This window comes from Grus americana, chromosome 7 (assembly GCF_028858705.1).
Source record: "Grus americana isolate bGruAme1 chromosome 7, bGruAme1.mat, whole genome shotgun sequence".
NCBI classification, from domain to species: Eukaryota; Metazoa; Chordata; class Aves; order Gruiformes; family Gruidae; genus Grus; species Grus americana.
Window position 1 is genome coordinate 10,816,716 of NC_072858.1, and position 21,005 is coordinate 10,837,720.

Sequence of the window (21,005 nt, forward strand, 5' to 3'; positions counted from 1 at the left end):
AACTGCTCGGAGCAAGGCCTAGTGACAACAGGGCTTTGTTGTTCCTTCAAATACAGATGTGAGAGCAGGCACATGGCAGCATCCCAGCACTGCAGCTTTGAGTGGTGTCTTCACGAACTTCCAGAAAAGCAGCTGAACTTGTGGCAACTGCTGATCCTCTAGTGCACACGACACCATGTAGTCCTCAGAGCAAGAAGGTGTGGCAGGATCCAACAAGGTCACTTTCATAAGGAAAAGCAAGCTTACCAAAGTCTAAGTATCACCCACTTGGTTTTGCTTTCCTCCCTTCCTCTAGCCGCATCCCTGTAAAATCCTGGTGGGAGCATGCTGTCTGGAGCCACACGCCTGCAGGACTGCCAATACCTCTCGTCCTGCTGTTGATACCAGCAACAGAAGCATAAAACGCTACAGCACTGTCAATCAGAAAGCATTGTTGGAATGGTTTTCAAACCATTCACTCTCAGTTTTACTGCCATGGTTAAGCTAAGGAAACAACTTATTTCAGAGTCAGCATCCCCACAGAAAAGAGGGCACAACATCCACAGGATGCCTTGCTCAGAGACTGCAGGTGTGGTCAGAGGGAGTTACTCAGAGTAAGAGAAGCTTGCCACTAATCTAGTAGATCAGGACAAACAAGTTCTGATCCAATTAAAGACCCTCATATTACTATCTGTATTACTCCATTGTGTCTTAGTAGTTTTCAATCTGCCTACTTGATTATTTGCTTAAATACACTTCCATCATATGAAATAATAAAAAGGGTTTTTTTATAACTTTTTCCTTAATTCAGAATTGATAATATCCTTTAAAGAAAATAAAAAAACCTCCATCAAATATATCTAAATTTAGAACAGAATTTTTGCCTCCACATTGCTAGATCTCCCTACAGAAAATATTGCATGTAGCTTGTATAATTTAACTGGACAAATTGACAAAATATGGATAAATATTGAGACTGGGAAAAAAAGCAGGTTTTTCCTCCAGGTAAGGACTGCAAACAAAAAAATCCATTCTATGTTTGTATACAAGGTTGTATCATTTTCTTAAAAGAAACAAGCTTTTACTACATTTTCCTCAGTTCTTTCAGCTTTGCCCTTGCAATAGTCACTGTTTTGTCCCCCAAAATACAGCAGTTACAGAAAGGTAGAAATCTGCCTACAAGTGCAGAAAGGTAACAGAGCACTGGTTTGATCTCACCAATGAGGAGATTATAAAAACCTGGACCAAGACTGAGTAGTATCCTTGCTTGTGGAATTGCTTCTTTTTAATAGTACACATGCTGAGGAAGAGACTGAGTAACAAAGGGCTTCAGTTCACAGATCATGTGCAGATTTTGCTACGCTGGCTGAGGTGGGTTTACATGTTCACCACTGCCAGAAGTTACTGTCCAACAGCAGAGACAAATAGAACAACACATGCATTTTTCTCTTTGGGTTATAAAACAGGGTTCAAGAAGCACAACATAATAAGCCAGATCTGAAATGGAGACAGTAAACTCCTGTACAAGGGTACAACAGAAAATTAAAGGTGTGACTTTCTTCACCTAAACCTGTTGGAGACTGAAATACAGTGCTTTGATTGCCCAGTAGAAAATGCGGGTATCGAGTATCAGAAGATGACAGCACTCAAGCCTAAAATCATCATGACCCAGAGGCTCCTGTGCTGCAAAAAGACTAAGTATCATCCTTTGTGATGATTAAACTCTCTTTCAGATCAAGCAATCAAAATTTATATAAATTTTTGGTCAAACCACAAGACAGATGTTTCTCTGAAAGACCGGGTAACATTAATAAAACACATCAGCCAATGATCTTCATTCTTCAAAGACCTGCAGCAGCATCACAGAAAATCTATTTAAAAGCCATTTCTCTATTTAGAACACTTTCTTTAATTCTGCAGATGATGTTTGCCTCAACAGAAGACATTTCTTCCCAAGACGTTCTATTGTCCCTGCTGCTTATTTTTTCTGTAGTATCAGAGTGCCTTTGTTACATTTCTTGCTGAACTATTCATGCATTTGTGACAATAGGATCGTTTGATGAGCCATCATCCTCCTAGAACACAAGACAGCATCAAGTCCTGACAACACCAAATGCAGGAATGTTGCAAGAACAATTAACCAGTATTTCTCCAATTCAACTGAGCACGAAACTTACAGCAGGTCCATCTTGGGCAGCAGAAGGAAATAAACCAGTCACTAGACTTCAGGAGATCTCTCTGTATTATGCAGAAGTAGCACAAGTCCTTACACCTTTCATCCTGCTTCTTCCAGCGCGAAGGAAGAAGGCCATCAGCAATCTCTCTCAAATCTCTGCTGCTGAAAACTGCCACCTCATGTGCGTCTCTCCTCACGTCCCCCTCCCACCTCATAATCCTTTTTTTGAGGCTCTCCCAGCCATCTCCACAAGAACTAACTGGAACTTCTGGTGATGAAGAAGCAAAGATCTTGCAAATATTCCTATTAAGAAACAAGGGAAAAATGTGTATTTAAAATATTTCTGATTAAAGTGTTCAGCATAGTCAGAGATTTTTTTCTCCAGGTGGTCAAATGCCTCTATTAGCTAAGACTACAATTTGTTTTGCAGTCATGCATGAATTTTTTGCTGACAAAAGACAGAAGAGCCCTGAAAACTCAAGCAACGCACTCCATTATAAATGTACAGTGCAAGAAGTAGCTATAACGCAAGCCAGTCCAAACTACGTGTAACCAGCCCCAAATCCTAACATGGAAAAGCCACCTCTTAAAAAAAATAAAAAAATTAACCATTGTCTTATCTGGAGGCCATTTAGCCCAGTACCACACTACTGGGTCCACAGGGAACATGTATTCTTTCTCCTCTGAGAGGACAGCAAATTCTGAAAACAACTTCTAATGGCCACATAAAAGAATCATGATTTCAAAGTCTACTGCTTCTAGGCTATGTCAGTGTTTAAGACAATACTCTTCAAACATCTCGTATTTAAGCTCCAAAGTCTCCCTAAGTGAATAAAGAAGACTGATTCAAGGAGAGGATTATGGAAATCCCCTACTACTAAGCAGAATATTCTTCCTACTATTGAACAGACACTGATGACTTCCAAAAATTATACAATTAGGAAATTAAATGTCTATTCTTTTTCATCAGCGTAGCACTACTGATTTTCAGAAGAGGAACCAGTAGTGTTCCTACAAGAGGTCCTTAAATTTACTGTTTAAACGTGAACAATCCTTTGTGAGGCAGCAGGAAATACTGCCTTGATTGGGTATTTTACATTGGTGAAAAATGCACTGCATCCTCTCAGTAAGTTGTTCCAGTGGCCATTTACAGGGTAAATATAATTTTTGAGCAGACTAAATTACAACAGTCTTAAATTTCAATCACAGGAACTCTTTGGATCTCTCCCTTCTTCATTTTGTAAGTGTCCATTACAAAACAGAAAAAAAGCTTTCTACCTCACAAGTACCTGCAGATTGTGACTGAATTATTCCTTCATGTCCTTTTTGTTAAGCTCAACAGCAAAATAGCTTTGTTAAGCCCATGAAAAGCCATAGGTTCCTGTCCTTTAATCATGCTTGTGATCAGTCACTGAGCCCCAATTTATCAGAAGACTTTCTAACTTGCTAAGATTAGAATCAGACATAACCTTCCAGAATCAGACAGATTTTTACTCAAAAGCCCCCTGTTTATTCATTTCAGATGTATTTTGGACCTCTGAATTAACATAGCACTGAGATCATAAGCTTTAGTTGACCACCTACCTCGAATCCTGTTTAGAGTCACTAGTTCATCACTTCATGATGTATTTCCCACTCTAAAAGCAGGATGTTATTCTTTGGTCCTGGACACATGATATTTTTTCTTTTAGCCATATGGAAAAGTATACCATTAGTGTGTGCTTATTTCCTCCTTTTATGATATCCACTCCTCCAGTTTAAGTATTCTAAAGCTTTGGGAAATGTGCATAGGAAGCAGAGGCAGAAATATTTAATGACCTGAGAACAGAAGAGGCATTCAGCTGAGCTATAAGAGGGACAAATGAGAAATCCACTAGTTTCAGCTCCCCTCTGTCTCATACTAGGAGCTCTACATTAGGGCGCTGATTCGTATGCACTAGAAGATCCAGCTGGACTGGTTAAAGAAATTACCACTTTAGGCTTTCTACCCTAACAGTCTTATAAACATTATAGTCTCTACTGCAGGGAAACATCATGAATCAGACCATGAATGCTGCAGGCTACTGACAAACACATTAAAGTAAATGAACACTGATTTCTTTGAATCTGCTCCTACATGTGAGTCACCACAGTCAATTATCCAAATCAAACGTTTTAACAGTAGGCAGCAAAATACAGATTTGGATTAAATCATGCACAAATTCTGTCTATGCCACACGAAAGAGACTTGATTTTCATTACTGACGTTGTGGCACGACCCCAATGAAAAGCGTTCAGTAGCAATGCTGGTAGAGGAAACACCCAGCTCTGCCCCCTGCTCTGTTCAGGCCCCCCCCGCAGCTCAGAGAGGAAGGGCTGATCCTCACAGCTGACCAGCCAGCAATATTCTCTCACGTTATCCTTAATAGTCTGGTCATGAAACAACTCGCTGCTCGAACAGATGCGCTCCCGGGGCAGGGAGGTGAATCCTGACTCTGCTGTGTAAGGAGCAAAACACATTCGGGTGACGGGACGCAGAGACGGACCACGCTAAAACCACACCAATACCCGCCGTGACCACCCCAGGCGTTTATTGCTGGGAAGCGGGAAGCTCCGGGAGCCGGAGGGGCTCTTACGGGCGAGCAGGACGGGCCTGCGGTGCTCAGCAGAGAGCACGCCGGGCGACGACGGCCTCTCCGCGGCACCGGGCGAGCAGACTCCCCCCACCCCGCGGCGCAGGCGCCCGCCACTCACCTCCTACCAGCTTAGGCACCTTCCCGATCTTGCCCGTGATCTCGGCCGTCAGCACCGCGAAGTCCTGCTCGTAGCTCTCGAAATCGGAGGACATGGCGGCGGCGGTGCTGGGGGGAGAGGCGGCCCCACTGCGCTCCGCGGAGACGCCGCGCTTAGCCGGGCGCCCTCAGCCGCTCCGCACCAAGCCGCTTCCGCGTTCTGCTACCCGCAAAGGCGTCCCCCCGCCTCCAAGCGCCTCGCCACAGGTTCCGGCGAAACTCTCCGCCCCCACTCAGGTTCTTTAACCAGCACGGCCCAGCTCCCCGCTACCGCCCCGCCACCCCTTGGCGGTCCTCGCTTTGGGTGATCGAACTGCAGGTCCGGAGAAGCAGCGGCCTGTTGGTCCCCTACAATCCGCGCTCCGCAGTCCCCCGCGTTCCGCCTTGTAACTCTGCTCCTTCACCGGAGCGGGAGTGGAGGAACGAGGCTGTGGCGTCACCGGGGGAGCGGTGTTTCCCGGCAGGACCCTATTGCCAACGGACTGCCGGGGGGGCGGCCGCTGACCCGGAGGCAGCGGGCGGCGGCGAGCGCGGGCTCCGCTCCCCCGCCTCCCCAGGGCCGGCGGGGCGGGGCCGAGGCCGAGGCCCGGCGGGCCCCGACGCCTACACTTCCTTACGGCGCTCCCTCTCTCTCGGCAGCCGGCGGGACGGCGCGGGGCTGACCGCGGCGGGAGCCATGCGCGGCGGCGGCAGGGCAGCAGCGAGCGGGCGGCGGTAACGACCATGGGCGGGCCGGGGGGGCTGCGCCGGGCGCGGCGGCTGTGCCACTGGGGGCCGCTGGTGGCCCTGGCCGTGGTGGCCGTGTGCTCCGCCACCGCCATGGCGGACGCCGCGCTGTGGTACTGGCCCCTGGACACCGCCGGGGGAAGCGTCAACTTCATCATACTCCTCAACTGGACCGTCATGATCCTCTACAACTACTTCAGCGCCATGTTTGTCGGCCCGGGGTACGTCCCTCTGGGGTGGACGCCGGTAAGCGCTGGCTTTCGATCGCCTCATCCCCGGGCCGGGGGCGGCAGGGGCAGTGCCGGGCGGGGGGAGCGGCGGGTCTGCCCTTGGCCGGGGCCGGCCTCTCTGAAAGGAGTGTGTGCAGGGATCGGGAAGGCAGTAGAAATCGCGTATCTTTTGATGCCACCATTTCCCCCTTCTGCCCGAAGAATGCAGCCAGCCCCTCGGGCCACTCCTTTCTGCTTATCTTGTGTCGGCATCTCCGCTTTCTGCATCTCTCCCGCTTTGCTGCTGCTGCTTCCAGCATGCTCCAGCTTACTCCATCCCTTCCTTGTTCTCTCAGTTACAGTGATCTGGGGCTGAACGGTAATGCTTCTTTATTGGCTCTACTCGTTATGCTTTATAGATGCTTCTTAAAACAACAGGAAACAAATACTGTTAGCCGGGAATGAGAACTTCAAGGTTACCTGCATGCTCATGCAGACCTTGTTGTGGTGCAGACTTTGCCGCTAGTAATAAGGATTAGAAGAACTTCATTTAGCAAATGTAATCTTTTTTTTTTAATGTGAGACAGAAAATTACATATTTATCTTATGTTCAACACAGTATTATATGTCAAGGTGGGAATTTGCATTTCCTTTGCTTCAGTAATCTCTTGGAAGAGTAGTAGTCAACGATCAGAATGATACAGGCTGAGTACCTCAAGACAGTTGGCCAGTTTGTGTTGCAGTGGCATGATGTGAAGATTAGTAATAATCACATTTCTGCTTGTGGAATATTTCTCAGGACAGAGTCTAGTGAGAAGAGGATGCTGATATAGTCCTAGCAGGACAACTGGGTATTGCACTTTGTGAACAGAAAATTTTGGCCAGTATTACGACTTGCTATCTACAAGTCTCTTTGTCTCTCATCTAGCTGTAGTTGGCGTGTGTGTAAGAGAGGGAGGCAAAAAAGAGCTAGTTGAACATTAATGCTTAGCAGTACTGTATCTTAGTAGTAAGCCTAGATTGGCTCATGCTATAAAATAGAGAGACAAGGTGCACAAACTTTTTTTTTAATTATAAAGGCCTCATGCTGTTTTTTACTTTTGGAGCTTCCCTGTGGAATCCTGTTTGTACAGTCTCTGTTTATTTCTTTTGGCAACCAGCACTTTCAACCGTGGGAGATGGCTGTGTTGATAGCAAAGATTATTTCATTTGGGTTTTTTTCTCTACTCGCCACGTACCATGAAACAGGGTTGGGTTATGAAACACACCCTGTCAGAAGAAAGCAAAGATGCTTAGGTTAGGAAAGTGCCAAGATATGTATCGCCAGTAGAATTATGTATATGTCTAACATGCCTGTTCTTCTGTTTAAAGGAAAAATCTCAGGATTGCATGTATCTCCAATACTGTAAAGTGTGTCAGTCTTATAAGGCACCACGTTCACACCACTGTCGAAAGTGTAACAGGTACTATCTTTCTTTAAAATTGTTTTAAATCCATATTAAAATAACTTTGAATCTAATAATGAGCTATTAATATAATTTATTCTTCCAAATCTTGTGCATTTTTAAAAGCCTTCCATATGAACACTATACCTGTTTCAATTATTTCCACTTTCTAGTTGTATGATTTCTCTATTGTTTTATTGTGGTTTAGTAAATAAATTTGTGTCTAACATTTTCTTTTTAGCTTGAAATTAGTATTGCAGTGGTGTTTCAGGGAAGTGAGCCTGTGTAAATACCTAAAAATCTTTCAGTCCTTGCAAGTTCTGAGTCCAAATATTCACCTGCTCAGACTAGAAAAAAGCCTATTCTGCCATCTTTCCAAATGGGAATTAAATGTTGTTTTGAGTGGGAATTTTGGACTGTTCTCTACTGTTCCCTAAAGGCTTTTTTTTTTTCAAGGCAAGTCAGCTTATTAAGTGAACTAATAAGCCTTTTGGGTCAACTTTAAAAGTTTGTGCCTTGTTATGTGTTCATCGTCCAATAGACTTGCTTTGAGCTAAAGGATGTTTTTATTATAAATAGCCGCACTGGAATTTAGTGCAGCTTGGAAAAAGGAAGCCACTTCAGATGTCTGCAATCCAGGCTGTAGTTGCATTTATCTTGAGTCCTCCTCTGAAGGACTATTAGAGAATGTGGTAAAAGGATATTGCAACATACACATTCATCTGTTATTTCTGTAAACACAAGATGCACAGTCAGTGTGCTTTAGGAAGCAGAGACTGAAACTGTAGAGCAGTGCTGTAATTTGGCTGCATCATCCTGAGATTTAAAATTAGACTCCTTTCCTTGAGTGACAATGTTTACACTGAGGGCTTAGAAAATGGCAGCAGATCCCAATTATTGTCTTTGCAAAAGCAAATTGTTTAATTTAGCTTTTGTCAAATAAAACAGAAGAAACTGCAGCATGTTCTCCAAATCTTTTTGCTGTGATAGGCTTTAAGAATTTTCTGCATCCTCAACTCTGGCCAAAGTAACTCATTCCACATGTGTTTCTAGCCCGTTGCAGTGAAGTGGGTAACTTAAACCACTGCCGAAAGTCTTCTATACTGTGGCAAGTTTCAGTGCATGAATGGAGTCACTTATTGTGGCCCACCTGAACGGGGTGAGGTTTCTAACTAAGATCTAGGAACTTCTTCAGAAACACCTGTGCTGATAATGATGATTACATGTTCAGGAACTTGTACAGTGGCAGTTGAGCATATGCTAATGAAGAAAAATTAATTTTTTAAAAGAGAGAAACTGAACTTCCTATTGGGAATGGACTAGCTTAGAAGATAATAAGGTCAGTAGTTCCAAAACAATTAACTTATTTTCAGAGGAGCTGGATATTTGTGTAATTTAATCCTTTGTTTATCACTTAGGTTTGGTGCAGATGAATTGCAACATTATAATTAGTGACTTTTACACCTGTTAAGCTAAATCAATGCAGTTTGGGATATGGACAAATCTTTTATCAGGTGTGGTTTTGCACCTGTAAGCTAAACCAAAATGACCAGCTTTATACTGAATACAAGAGTGTCTCAAGGGTGTTTATGCTTGTTAAATAGATTTTGAAAAGGACTTACAGTCGTGTAAGGTCAATACATAGCAATTGATGAAGCTTCCAGAGGGTCTACTGCTGAAAAGAAACTGGCATTAACACGCTTCTGTCTGTATATCTTTATATGTTTTTTCTTTTAAGTAGTTCACGGGCATTTGATATTTCCTTTATTTTCCTGGTGTGCTTCTTTAAAAATATTGGCAATAATATTAGTGCCTAATTATTGCATTGATGGTTCTTAACACTTCCTGTTCTAGGCCTCTGGCTCTGGAATATGGTGTTTAGCAACCAGCAAGTTTGAGTAAAGAGGAGGAGGGATAATTAGGGAGGGTAGGACCTGGGAGCACTTTTTGGTTTTCTTTCTTTCATTCTACAACATGAAATACCATTCTAAATTAGCAACAGAAAAGACACTGTTGTGTTGATCTGCTGAAAATTGGTGGGTTTAAATGAATGAAGGGAGATCGAGTAGTAGAAAATTAGTTGTCCTTTGAGCTTTTTGGAAAAACATCATATGTCCCTTATATTAATTGGTACTTATTATTCACAGGTGTGTCATGAAGATGGATCACCATTGTCCTTGGATTAACAACTGTTGTGGATACCAGAATCATGCATCTTTCACTCTGTTTCTCCTCTTAGCTCCACTGGGATGCATTCATGCTTCTTTCATATTTGTTATGACTATGTACACTCAGCTTTACAACAGAGTAAGAAAACATAAATGCTTAATATATTATTTAAGTCAGAAAGGTAATTTATTTCTGGAAGTATGAGATGATTTGCTTTCCTGAGAAGCAGTATGTGGAATTCCTTGTTATACTTTCAATGTATACTCTCAGTTCTGCTCTCTGTCTGTGAGAAGTATGTTCATTAAATAGAGGAAGATTCAGAGAAAGTTGTTTTTATTTTCTTTCCTTTTATTTTCCCCTGTTGCCTGTCATAATCACTGGGAGTTTCTTAGAGCTTTGCATTGACTGAAGACAGGTTCTGAGGAGTACCTTATATAGAGAGAGACAGGCTGTGTTTTGGCTGGCACAGAAATTAGTTGCTATTTATTTCCAACACACAAGTTAGATGTTACTCATTTTCTTTTGCTTGCTCTCTTTTAGAATTGTATCCCTTTCTTCAGGGGGAAATAGTAGTACATTATTTTTGGAACAAAAAATAAATTATGTTGAATTTGTTTTTAAATGGGAAAATTTAACTGCAGCAACAGTGAGCAAAGCTTGTTGTGGAATACATCCCTTATCTCAGATCCATGGTTAAGATTATGAGCTTTGATTTCAGCTTTTGCGGTTGCAATGAAAAGCTTGAGAACATCAACTGAGTGTAACAGATGAAGGCTGTGTGTTGTATTTGCAGAATAGTGGTGTTGAGACCTGCTATCTGCTGAAGTTTTCAGAGAAAAACCTGTAGTGTTTCCATTGAAAATGGATATTGTGCTATGCAAACATTTTCTACCTGAAATTCGTCAATGCGTTTTTGTTAACGTGCCAGAGTCCAGATTGCTTTGCAGATTTTAGGCTTAACTTGTGGAGCTTGCAAGATGGCAATTTTGGTTTCGCTTTCTATCTAGAGAAGGCCTACATCTAGCAAAGAATGTATTTCTGAAAAGGAAAAGTCTTGGAATACTTCCTTTTTTTTTTTTTTTTTTAAATTATCCCACTTGCATTATAAACACATCAGAAGTTGGACACCTACCTTCAGAGATAGATTTCTTATTGGTAAATTATTTTGTTTCAGCAGTTGGAATGTTTTAGAGCTGAATGATGATATTTTTCCTTTGCAGATATCTTTTGGGTGGAGTTCTGTAAAGATTGACATGAGTGCAGCCAAGAGAGACCCTCGACCCATTATTCCGTTTGGACTGTCTGCATTTGCTGCATCTTTATTTGCCTTAGGACTGGCATTAGGAACAACTATTGCCGTTGGTATGCTGTTTATTATCCAGGTAAGTTCATGGCTTCTATACAAAGAAGTTAAAATCTGTAAGTTTTGTCTGGTTATGTAGCAGAAACAGAATTCAGAATTGAGATATGAGTAGTTGTTTAGAGCTTATGTTGCTGTGTAACTTTTCCGGGGTTTTCTGTTGCTTTCTCCCAGTTCCTCTGTTGTTACCACAATTATTTTATTTTTTTTTTCCTTCGTGGGAGAACTTGGAGGTGAAATTCTAAGACAACATGAGATGGGCTTTATAAACTCTGGAAACAGCAAAATACTTGGTATTTCAAGAGTACATGCCCCATCCTTGAAAATAGGAGTAAACATTCCCGATATGTTACTTCAAATGTTTGAGATCTTTGGAAGGATACAAAAGTGTAGATTTTAAGCGTAAACTGAAGTACTGCGTGATACTGTCTAAGTGTATAATCCTAGAGGATAGCATTAGTACATATCTATGCTGAATCTTAATTTTGAATATTTTATATGTTTCAGTTAAGCCTATAACAGTTGCTTTGTTTTTTAAAGCAAATTTACTTTGTTAAATGAAGTTTTCTTTGCTTAGCTGATGTATTTCTGCAGAAAATCAATGCTAATTTCATGTAACTGTCATTTTTTAGATGAAAGTCATTTTGACAAATAAAACTTCAATCGAGTCCTGGATTGAAGAAAAGGTAGGCTTTTATTACAGTATTCTTGTACTGTATTGTTACAAAGTTTATTCTCCATATTTATCAATTTGTTTCACCTATCTGGCTGTAAACCAAAGTGTCATTTGAATTCACCACTGACTTAACACCTACAACCAGCTTTTCCCTTAACTCTCTCTGAAATTCACTGAAATAGATGAGAAATCCTTTAACTGAATATATTTTTCTTTTCTTTTTTTGTGAATCAGTGTGACCATAGAAGAGTATTTGCTTTTAAGAGATTTTGCTTATCTACTTGGAATATGTGGGTGTTTTTGTCTGAAACTTGAGTTGTCTGCTTCTCATTATGCCTGGCCATGTCTTTAATTGTCTAATTTAAATGATTCTCCTCATTTCCTACTTCTCTGATTAATCTTGGGAAGATTTGCCTTGATTTTGAAGAAGTACTAGAAAATGATAAGATACCTAGTCTTCTCTCCTTTAAGTTTCTCTTTGACTTGCGTATCTTTATAGAGGTTTTCACAAGATTTTTCAGAAGAAATATAGCCAAGCAGCAGAAACTAAGTTTAGAGGAAGCAAAAGTGACTCAATGTTTAGAAACTAGTTCAGTGTTACCAGGTTATTTTGTATAAGCCCACAGATGTTTCATTATTATGTTGTTGTCTTTCTTTTATTCTCTGTCAAAATTAGCACGAGGATCTTGACTGTGTACAAGTACCTAAGTACTGTATGGAATCTAGCTGGATCCTAGTCCTGTTAGACCTTTGAATAATAAGACAATGGATCATAAATGAAAGAAAACCCTGTTACAACTATATGAGAGAACTTGGAATAGTCTGTTAAAACTTTTACTGTAAAACACAGACTGCTAATATGTCTCTTCTGAAAACTGAACACAGACTGTAATACATAAATGTTTAATAAAAATTACATTATTGCAACAAAGAGCACAAACTCTTCTGTGGCTGCTCCACTAGATGTCGTCATTACTGAAAGAATGAAAACTTCATGACTGCAGAATGTGGGAGATTGCAGAGCATGCCTGTATATACAGTTCTTAGAGGTGGAGTGGACACTGCCAACATTGAATTAGGCTTATGATTAATCAAAGAATCCTGAGCTGTGTATGTCTTTGTATGTAACTGAGAAATAGTCAGGCATCAGTCTTTAAAAAAAAGCCATAAAATTAAATCAGAGTACGGAGTGGATTAATCAGTGTAGCCAGTTGACTGTTGTTAAAGAGTAGATAGGAGGGAAGGGCAGGGGACCCAAAACAAACACGCTTCTAAATGCCATGATTTTTTAAGTAGCTTTAAAAGCCTGGGTTGGTATAGCAGGAATTTACTGCTCTTGCCTCAAAATGTTTGCCTTTAGGTCTCATGGACCCACAGGGCTTATCATCTGGCTGCCTTAGTACTTGCTGCTCAGCTGCAGTTTGTAGGGTATGATTTTATGTACTGTATTTATTGATTATTTTCCAGGCCAAAGACAGAATCCAGTACTACCAAACGGGTGAGACCTTTATTTTTCCCTATGACATGGGAAGTAAATGGAAAAACTTCAAGCAAGTGTTTACATGGTCTGGGATTCCCGAGGGAGATGGCCTGGATTGGCCAGTACGAGATGGCTGTCACCAATACAGTTTGACGGTAATCAGTCTTTGATGATATCTCAAGTTAATCCTCCCCACTATCCAATTGTTTGCTTTCCTTTGCAGTAATATATTAACTTTTTAAATAACTAAAATAGACTGACTACTAATACATACACTTAAGAAACAGGAGTTCTGTCAAACGTTCTCCCACTTTTGATAGACTAAAACATTATGCTTTTGTGAGTGCTTTTAAGTGCTAATGGTATTTCCTGTGTTTGTTGAATGGTTTCATTACCTGACTTCATTTTGTGTTGAATACACAAGTCCTTCTAAACTAAACACTGCCTAAATTTTTATTTATAATCATTTATAGATAGAGCAACTGAAACAGAAAGCAGACAAGCGAGTAAGAAGTGTAAGTATTTGTGAAGTTTGGCCTGAAGTAATTTTGAAATACCAGTATAAATAAATGTGAGTAATTGCTGAGACTATTTCTTTTCTTGACTTTTCAACCTAGCAATTAAATAAAGACTTTGTGTTTCCACACAAACAGTGTGCTACAACCTCTGCTTAATTAAACTTAGCATTTAGTTTTCTTTGCATTTGCTCCTTAGTTTCCAGATAGTAAGAAACGTGGTAATAAAGATGATTGTGTTTCATTGTTAAGCAGTTAATTTAGAATTTAGAGTCCCTTTGACAGCCATTGTCATTATGTTCAAATCTAACAGTATGCTTGAATTGAGTTTTTGGTATGAAACTGTCAGCAAGGCGGTAACTCCTTAAAATAATATATTGTCCTGTTCTGTTCAAATTTGTAGGTGCGGTATCGAGCAGTAGAAGATTACAGTGGTGTCTGCTGCCCTGTGACTAAAGGTGTTAAAACGTTCTTCACAACACCATGCACTGAAGAGCCTAGAATTGCACTGAGTAAAGGAGATCTGATTTTAGCCACGAGAGGCTTAAAGTTAGTGGCTCCACACTTTTATGTTTGGTTAAAAGAAATATTGAGATGAGTTCTGGCATCTAATTACCTATTACGCTTTCTTCCCCAGACACTGGATGTATGGTGAGAAGATTCTTGACTCAGCTGCTGATGGTATGAAGCAGTTATTTTCACTTTTTCTGTTGAAAATTACAAATCAATTTTATGGCTGTCTAGAAATGTAGACAATATTACATGTTCAGTTTTCAAAATGTAGAATGACTGACCTTATTGGCATTAGCTCTTCTCTGCTCTAGAACCACATCCGCAGTTTTTACATCTGGTAGGTCTACCAGTTTTGACAAACATTAAACAAATCTGTCAGACTGAAAGAACATTCATCCAGTAATTTATTGAAGGTTGAATGGGAAGGGGGACATTTCTTCATATTCTAAGAAAAAGTTAGACTTCTAGACTCTAAAGAGATTAATGGTGATTTTTTTTTTGATACTTAAATAGTGGTCAGTCTTAAACGCATTCAAATCTCCTACCTAGACACCCCATATACATATAAGACCTGGGATTGCTCTTTGTACATCTTAAAAATGAGGAGATATCATGTCTTTGGTTTGGGATTGATTCCAAAAGCTTTGACATGCATTTACATAACTAACTACAGTTACTGGAGAGGTTAAATATTCCTGCTGGTCTGCAGAGACAACATTACAGCCACCTGTATCGAAATTTTTACATTTTCCTTTAGCCCTCCTGCTTAGGACTGAGCTAACATTTTACCTGCCAGACTTTCCACTGAGGCACAGTGCGTTGGATTCTATTGTCTCTTCCAAACAATTGTGAATTCATTGCACGTACATTTCTTGTTGGTGAAAGAGATGCAGCCAACAGATTGAAATCACTGGATTGAAAGTGTCCATGCTTTTCATGGGAGGTCTGAGACCCTCATGGAGTAGAAGTGATTCAGCAGCTCACTCTAATGAACTCTTTCAAACATCAAACCTGAGTCACTGAATGAACGTTTGTATTGTGTTGCTTATTGTGAAGATTAGCTGGAGATATCTGTGCTATATTGAATGATTTTTTTTAACTCAGGTGAAATATGGTCTGGGTGGGGAACTTGGTGTATGCTGAGAGGCTGGATTAGAATTCAAAATAATACTGGCATTTTTTGAGAACTAGGGTTCAAAAATAGGATGAGATTTGTTAGGAATGTATAGCAAAATGCTACAAATAGGCAGGAAAAACAAGCTGCACTAAAGATGTAAAAATTAATGATTAAGTAGCAGTTCTTCTGAGGGGGGGGAAAAAAGTCAGTCATAAGCTTAAGATGAGTCAACACTTGCAAAAAAGAAAAAAGCATGTAGCTTCCCCGATGCATAAAGTAATCCTTCCCTCCTACTCAGCATTGGCAGAGACTCAGCTGAAATGCTGCCAGAAGTAAAAGCAGTTAACTGCATCTCAGGAAGGAGGGAGATGAGCTGTAAAAGCTTGAGAGGAAAACAATGAGGATAATCAGAGTGATTATGTTACTGATAAGGGAAAGCTGAAAGAATTGGGGTGGTTTACCTGGAGGGGAAAAGGAGACAGGAGAAAGCCAGGATATGTGCAAATAGTCATCAGCTGCATGAAAGTCTGGTGTACAGAAGGTTCTTAGCTGCTTCCTGTGTCCCTGGTGTGTAGAAAGAGGAGTTGTGAACTTGAGTTATAGACAGGAAGAGTCAGGGTATTAGGAAAGATTTTTTAATAAGGAAGGTAGAGTACTGGAAAACTCTGGAGATCACTGAAAACACTTCAGGCAATGGGAGAGACTCTATGTGTCCCCAGGCAATGATGTTAGGAATGGCTTAGATGTCTTGCCTTGGAGAAGAAAACAAACTAGGTAACCTTTTGATGTCTCTTCCAGTCCTGTGTTTTTCCTCTGTAGTGGGTCGTGTTCTGTTCCAAGTTAATGCAACTTTTCATGTCTTAAGGTGGAATAAGAGAACGAGGCTGGTTCCCTAGGAAATGTGTGGAAAAATGCCAATATGACTCTGAAACGGATCAACCAGTGGATGGAGAGAAGAAAAACAGATAGCCTTCTCATTTTTTAAATAAGAAATTGAATTTTTACTTCAGACCACAATCCTTTACTTGAAATTTTCTGTATATTACTTTAGACTTATGCAATGAATATGTTAGGACAAGGGTTTCTCTTCCTCGCAGCTGAAAGGGTTGGATATGCCTGTGCCATGGTTTGCATATTTTTTAAACAATAAATAATTGAAGAAGCCATTCAGTGGATTGCCTTCAAGATGCATCTTTTTCATCCTGTCAGTTTTTTTCTTTTTGCTGTTTAAATTGCATTCTGAGGGTTCATATTTTAGGTTTTTTTCCTCAACCGCATCTGATTGTGATGCGTGATGCTTTTGTATTTTACTTTCTCTGAAGCTCCCCCTGGAAACTATAATATAAACCTCTGATTCAAATTCAAGATAAGATTTGTTACCTGTGACTTTTAATGATGTGAATTGTCCACCTCAAATAAATGATACGTTCATATTCATTTGTGGATTTAATTGTTCTTAGACCTACAAGAACTTGTTTATAGGCATGGGAATGTGAACTGACTGGGAAGTAAAGATTTCACTGTTACAAGTTGTTTTTCAAGGTTGGAAAGACTTCAGCTCTTGCTATAAGAATATTCTGTGCTTTTAATGGTAAAAAAATATGGCCAGCTATATCTGCTCCCTCTGAAATCTGAGCATGTACCCAAGAGACTAGAGTTCTCGATCCATCTTAAGATGAAAGGAAAGCAGTAGTGCCAAGACTGAAAACTGTGAGCCTAGTTGCTGCTGATTAACAACTTTTAGTAAAGCGTTTTTATTTAGCATCAGGTATGGATTTATTAGAAGGAAGACTTTAAAATCGAGTAATCTGTACTAGCTGAAGGCTTTCTAAATTTATCCTAAATGCAGCAGGTGGTTTTCTTCTCTCCTGTTTGGTCTAGTTGAATGTTACATGTTGAGAGTTTTTGCAAATTACTGTTTTAAACTACTAACACCTGGTTTACCTCCACCTGCATGAGTTGTCTCAGGCAGATGATCATTTCTTAACAATATTAAGCGTATATAGAAATAATTACATACAGACAAGCCAGCATTACTCTTGTACGCTCCTACTTGGCCTCTTAATCTCCAGCACAAAGCCAGTTTTTTGTTACTTCTAGCCTGCTGTGTGTTAGTGCTCACAGTGAGCTGTAATCGTAGGCTGTTTATGAGCTGTGGCAAGGGGGAGTTAGTGTTCAGTTTCAGGAGTTTGCAAGCAGGTGCTTTGCCCCTCTTGAAATCAAAGCACTTATTTTCTAGAAGCCAGCTTCATTAGAGATATAGGAGGGTATCGTAGTCCTAGTTTTGCTACTAGACAGAGCTGAAAGGCCATAACTCAGCAGGATGTATCTATTTTGGGAATTAATATGAAAACCTCCAAACTGCATGGAATACTTTTAGTCTCAACTGCAGTAGTTTTTGTTCAGTGTCTGTGGAGTCTAGAACCAATAAAGATTACAAAAATAAGCTTGTCTTGCCAGCTGAGGAAGCTGACAGCTAAGGACCCCTTGGTTTTGACTTTTGAAATGATGAAATAGCTGCTATCTATATTAGCAGGCAGCAATTAACTAACAATAATAGGAACAGATTAACAGTACTAATGACCACAGTTGATTGTTAGCTATTAGGAGGACAATTTATGAAACTTTATAGAAGACTGGATATCTGTTAGGGGTTGAAAAGTATCTTCAGCTGGATTTCAGCTTTCATCTGAGCACAGTTTTGCACACCAAGATCACTATGCTGTGAAGTGCAGCATGCCCAGGAGCTCTGCTTCAGAAGTGCACTTACAAACTGAAATGAACTTCATGTGCTTTGCTTTTTTAGCTTTTGTCTTGTTTCCTTGTAGCCATAACTTCAGTCCCACCTCTTCCTTTTTGTAGCAGAGGTAACTGGTATTTCTATTTACCATTATACCACCTTCACTCAGCAGTGCTTGCCTGCAAAGAGCTAGCCAAAACAAAATGCATACCTCCTAAAGGCTTTTAGAGATTCTGCAGCCAAGCAAATACAAGCTGTCTTACCATTGCTGAAAACTGTATCAGAGCATGAAGTTTAAATACCAAGCACCTCTAATGAACTCTGATTCTTAATACCAGTAGATTTTCTTTTCCTTCCTTTCTACCATCCCCTTCTACCTTTTTTTTTCTTCTTCATTCCACACTCCCTATGCACTGTGAAGGGTTGTCAAGCACTGGAACAGGCTGCCCAGGGAAGTGGTTGAGTCACCATCCATGGAGGTATTCAAAGTATGTGTAGATGTGGTGCTTAGGGACATGGTTTAGTGGTGGACTTGGCAGTGCCAGGTTAATGGTTGGACTTGATCTTAATGGTCTTTTCCAACCAAAATGATTCTATGATGTCCTGCATTTTGCTTGAGGAAGATCTTTGTTTATTAAGGAAAGGAGCAGGTATAGATTTGACATAGCTGTTCTGTATTGTGCAGTGATTCACCAGGGAATTCAGCTGATTTTCTTTTAGGTTCAAATCCCTAGAGAAGCCAGGTCGGGGCTAAGCAAAAAGCAAATGTCTTTTTCACACAGCAGTTGGCTCTATTAAACTATCTCTTGTTTTTCCCTGAGGGAAGAAATGTTACTTGTATTTAAAATTCTGAGCTCTCTATCCTTTCCATCATTTAACAGCAAGTCTAGACTTGCAATGCCACACTAGGCTTGCTCAGGCTTCTAGTGTGATGCAAAGTAAGGGTAACTAACTGCATACTGAAGTGGAACCCTACTCTCCTGTTAAAAGGAAAACAATGAAATAGGCCAATAAGAAATGGACAGCTACTTTAGTTCAGCAGTTTTTGCACTAAACCAGAAATAAAATCTGTCGTGAAAGCAAACAATATTACCCATGCTAAATGGACATCTCAGCCTGTTCAGCCACCACATCAATGACAATTTGGCTTTCCACTCATCTGCCCTCACTTTGGCCTCCAATCCAAAGAGACTGTCCTTTGCAGAGTGAAGCCACTGACTCTGCCAGGTGTCTCAGGTTTTAATGAGGAAGGGGCCAGATTACCATGTACACCAGGCTGTGCTAAAAACTAGCTTTGGTATTCTTATGACTGGTAACTTTGAAGTGATTAGAAATCAATGATGAAAGAGTTTGCTCCTCAGTAGTTTTAACCAAGAGGCTTCTGATTTTAATCCATATCTCTTAAGAGTTGGGTAAATAAATATAAGTTCATGCTAGAATTTAAGCATCGCCCGTATAGTTAGTTTTTCAAATGCAAAGTAGTCACCAGGAGGAGGAAAAAAAAGAACTTCCCATGCTAGGAAGCCAGGGATTTGGAGGTCATTTAGTTTTTATAATTGAGTGTCCTAGCAATGGCATTAGAGAATGATTCTAGATCCGTCTTGAGGGTGTTGATTGAAATAAGGACCTCATTAAAGCCACATGATGAATTAAGAGTCAATATTTCCCTCTGAACACTTCCTCTCAGGATAAGGACCAAAAAAGACTAACCAGTAATTAAGTTGTAGGCACAGGGATTGTTCTATAGAGATGGAAAGAAAAAACATTTAAGAAATTGTATTTTGGTATACAAGTGTTAGATGAGTTGGAGAGCCTAAATCAGGCAATCTAATTCCTGCTACAGTACATATGAGAGTTGTTTCCAATTTGCTAAGTAAAAAAGAAAGTCTATAATCAATATTCATATTAAATGTCTGCCTTACATGAATTTTTATTAGTCATGTTATCATTTGTTATTCAGCATGTACGCACATTTATGCTGCAGCCCAAATGGATCAATTCATAATGGCTAGCTACTCGATGAAAGCTTTTTAAAGCAAATAAAGACTGGCTGTTATTTTTAGCTCCAGTCTCTGTATCATGGGGAAAAAAGTTGCAGCCATCTGAACTTCATTGCACCTATAGCCATTCTTACCTCAGCTCCTAGTTCACTGGGTATTACAGTGCTTCAAGCCCGCTGTAGGTAGCTTTCTTTAGTTCTCAATATCTTGAAATAATTTTTGCATCATTTCAATGCAAGCATGCCTAAAGTACTCCTGTTTTCACTTTAGATCTATGTTGTGGAAGCAGTTCACATGGCAGAAGCGGCACCCAAGAGACCAGTTTCAGACCAATTTACACTTGAATTGTTATGTATGGTTTATTGGTCAGATGGTGCCATTACCCATCCAATTCAGTCTTTCTAACAGTTACTAGCAGATGCCACAGACAGGAGAAATCTAAAGCACTGTAGTTTGCCCCCGTGAGAAGAGGTTTAATTGCCACTAAGAGTAAACCAAGTTTAGAGATTGAGGTGTTTTCTCTTCCAAAAGGGAAAGCATCTCTATTGTATTACAAAGTGACCTCTACAAAGTTACTGCTTTCTGAGATGTGGCATGGAAAAGCAGGCATTCTCTACTGACTCCTCAAAGAGTGCTTCATGCAGCTCGAAGGAATCTTGACCAGTATCTGAGCACTGCTAGTTGAAGGTCCCACCACAGGGTGCTGGGCTTCAGCATCCAAATGGGTCTCTGCAGGGAAGTTTCACTTGTTGATAGAATGAACAAAGTATTTCCCAGGCACTGCAGCAGGTGGCATCACGGCATTCAGCCTGGAGTTTATATAGATCCTGGTGGCACTAGACTTGCTGTCCCCAAACTGAATTGCACATCAGAGCCCACAACCAGTTTAAGTACATATTTCTTCTTTCCTCTGGTTCCCCACTTTCTCCCCAGTCCCACCTGGGGGAAAAGACATGGAAAGATGAGCAGCCTAGTTACATGCACTTTCAGAGCCTTAAAAGCCTTTATAGCCTCAGGTTATGACAGGCACAATAAGCAACAGAACAGTTACCTGAAAATGTCAAGGTCTTTGGGCCTAGACTAGAAACAGAATTGGGTCAGTTCTTGCTAGTCAAAGCTAGAGATGCCT

General features: G+C 40.5%; 2 protein-coding genes across 6 annotated transcripts in view; one reads left to right on the forward strand and one right to left on the reverse strand.

Moving 5' to 3' along the window:
• Positions 1–5,373, reverse strand: part of VTI1A (vesicle transport through interaction with t-SNAREs 1A) — a 270,629-nt gene extending 265,256 nt beyond the window's left edge. For all 4 annotated transcript variants that reach the window (XM_054832242.1, XM_054832244.1, XM_054832241.1 and 1 more), the window contains exon 1: positions 4,889–5,373. In XM_054832242.1, the coding sequence (XP_054688217.1) occupies positions 4,889–4,982 (94 nt within the window). In that variant the 5' untranslated portion in view covers positions 4,983–5,373. The remainder of the gene's footprint in view (positions 1–4,888) is intronic.
• A 119-nt stretch (positions 5,374–5,492) lies between these two features.
• The window catches only part of ZDHHC6 (zinc finger DHHC-type palmitoyltransferase 6), a 55,847-nt gene continuing 40,334 nt past the window's right edge, over positions 5,493–21,005 (forward strand). Inside the window, exons 1-10 of one of the 2 annotated variants that reach the window (XM_054832236.1) lie at positions 5,495–5,898; positions 7,233–7,324; positions 9,454–9,613; positions 10,696–10,857; positions 11,468–11,521; positions 12,979–13,146; positions 13,465–13,506; positions 13,910–14,055; positions 14,144–14,187; positions 16,002–16,573. In XM_054832236.1, the coding sequence (XP_054688211.1) occupies positions 5,650–5,898; positions 7,233–7,324; positions 9,454–9,613; positions 10,696–10,857; positions 11,468–11,521; positions 12,979–13,146; positions 13,465–13,506; positions 13,910–14,055; positions 14,144–14,187; positions 16,002–16,105 (1,221 nt within the window). In that variant the 5' untranslated portion in view covers positions 5,495–5,649 and the 3' untranslated portion in view covers positions 16,106–16,573. Of the gene's footprint in view, positions 5,899–7,232; positions 7,325–9,453; positions 9,614–10,695; positions 10,858–11,467; positions 11,522–12,978; positions 13,147–13,464; positions 13,507–13,909; positions 14,056–14,143; positions 14,188–16,001; positions 16,574–21,005 lie in introns of those variants that run through there. The other variant, XM_054832235.1, reaches the window with a different exon arrangement.